Consider the following 2,002-nt stretch of genomic DNA (forward strand, 5'->3'; position numbering starts at 1 on the left):
CTCGGTCGATGCATGCAAGCTTTGCTGACTCCTTGTGATGACGCGTGTGTCGTTATCATAAATTATATCGAAAGTTGTTCTTTTGTGTGTTTTTTTTTGTGTGTGTTTTTGTTTTGAAGCGCTCTCGAATTGCCATGTTTGTCATGTTGTTTCATCATAACTACGTATAATAACAGTGGAAGACGAATGCACTAATAATGTACGAAAATACAAGAGGGTATAAGTCTGTCTTTCGAAAAAATTCAAATAGTTTGACATTTCATTGGTCCTTACAATCCCTCTTTAAAGAACCCCAACACAGGATACAACCAAGCAACACAATTTGAAGACAGTACCGGCGCGCGCACCCCCTCCCCCCCCCCCCCCCCCCCCACACACACACAAAGGATCAGTTGAAACAATAGAAAACATCGCCCAATAAGCATTTTCCAGTGTTGTTCCTCCGGTCCGATCTGGACTTAGTCAGGGCAAACATACGATAGCATCTGGTTGCTGAGATTCAGCACATGGGGTTCAGCTGGGTGTACGAGGTGTTTATTAAATTGAGCATTGGTCATGTCCCAGGCATCCATGAAGCCCACGTGACTGTTATTGGAAATCATCTTCTTTAATCGGCGATTCAAATCCCGTGACAGCCAATCGCTGTTGTGCATGTAGTGAAACACCAGTTTGTGTTCTCGAGTGTTGGCGCCCTTGAACAAGACTAATGTCCGAGGATTTCGCTCCCACAGGCGTTGAAGAGCATCGAGGATGGCCCGCAAGCGGTCCTCGTACAATTTTGGCGAGTGGCTGGCAAAGTGCGCCCACAGCGAAAGGACTATCACGCGATCTTTCTCGTCACTCTGGATGGCATCCAACACGTTAACCACGTAATCAATGCATTTCTTTAGCTGCCATTTAGAGGCCTTGGCGACTGGGTTTCCATGGAAACGAAATAGTATATCAAGTTGGTGCTTGTTTGGTAGTAGCGCCATCGGTCCGATATACGCAGACGGCATCTTCTTCGTGGTGTTGCTTTTAAGCTTGAATGCCGCTAAATAGAATTGAAAGAGTTGTCGAATGGTCGAATCTCCGAGCAGATAAACGGTTTTGTTTCTTAAACACGACATGGCTTGTTCGTTGGAGAACTGACGAATCTTGCATATACCAGAGTGCCAATATTTTCCCCAGTAGAAACCAGCAACCTCAGCTCGGCTGCCAAGAGCAGAGGGTTGACAAGGAGGCAACCGGGATAGAACCCCGCTGTGTACCACTGATGACTGGTCTAAGATAAGGGCAAATCAAACGTCATTAAAAAAATCAAACGTCAAAGAAACGGAAGAGATTCTGTTCTATGATGTAAGGGAAAAAAGAACAATGAATGATAAACTACAAATGTTTATACAAGGTATCGATATGTTACATTTTGCGTGTGTGTGTCTGTGTGTGTGTGTGTGTGTGTGTGTTTGTGTGTGTGTGTGTGTGTGTGTGTGTGTGTGCTTCCTGAAAACCTTTCAACACTTGGCATGCTTAAAGTGCCGAAGGCCACGCAAAGTATCCATTTCACTGTGTGGCTGAATGCAAGGTGATCATAATGTAGCAGATATGACAAAGCATGACATTTTTTTTTTGACGCTCTGCCGCATGGCTGCTAAAATTTGGACTTATATTTAAAGGTTTCAAACCCCTTTTTTCAACTCTGTCTTTTCTCTTAACTCATTGAAAATCAAGTTCAAATCGAATTTCATTTCCAATAAAACGTATGAATAAGACGGGACAAAACAACAGGAGACATGAGGATGAGACAGTTTGAATGAGAAAAAAAGATATCAACTTCTTTCCTTTCAAAGAGGTTGTTAATATATAGGGTTGCAGACAGAAAGAAAACACGCCTGTTCGTTCGTTTGTTTGTTTTTTTACAAAGGGGAAACAAAAAGGCAGAAAGAAGAGAACAAAACAGGAAAGAAAAAAAAAACAGATGGAGAAATCCTCTCTTCCAGCTTAATAATAATCATCATCATTA

At 42.5% G+C, this 2,002-nt stretch overlaps 1 protein-coding gene across 1 annotated transcript; it reads right to left on the reverse strand.

Annotated features, from left to right (window-relative positions):
* Positions 1-418: 418 nt before the first annotated feature.
* Positions 419-1,264, reverse strand: LOC139715046 (NXPE family member 3-like; the record flags this gene model as incomplete). The annotated part of the gene is made up of 1 exon (XM_071626672.1): positions 419-1,264. A coding segment is annotated over one exon (806 nt), but the record flags the coding sequence as incomplete, so codon positions are not given.
* Positions 1,265-2,002: the final 738 nt, after the last annotated feature.

Source organism: Diadema antillarum, unplaced genomic scaffold (assembly GCF_040938485.1).
Source record: "Diadema antillarum isolate AM-2024a unplaced genomic scaffold, OU_Dant_1.0 seq00002680_RagTag, whole genome shotgun sequence".
NCBI lineage: Eukaryota > Metazoa > Echinodermata > Echinoidea > Diadematoida > Diadematidae > Diadema > Diadema antillarum.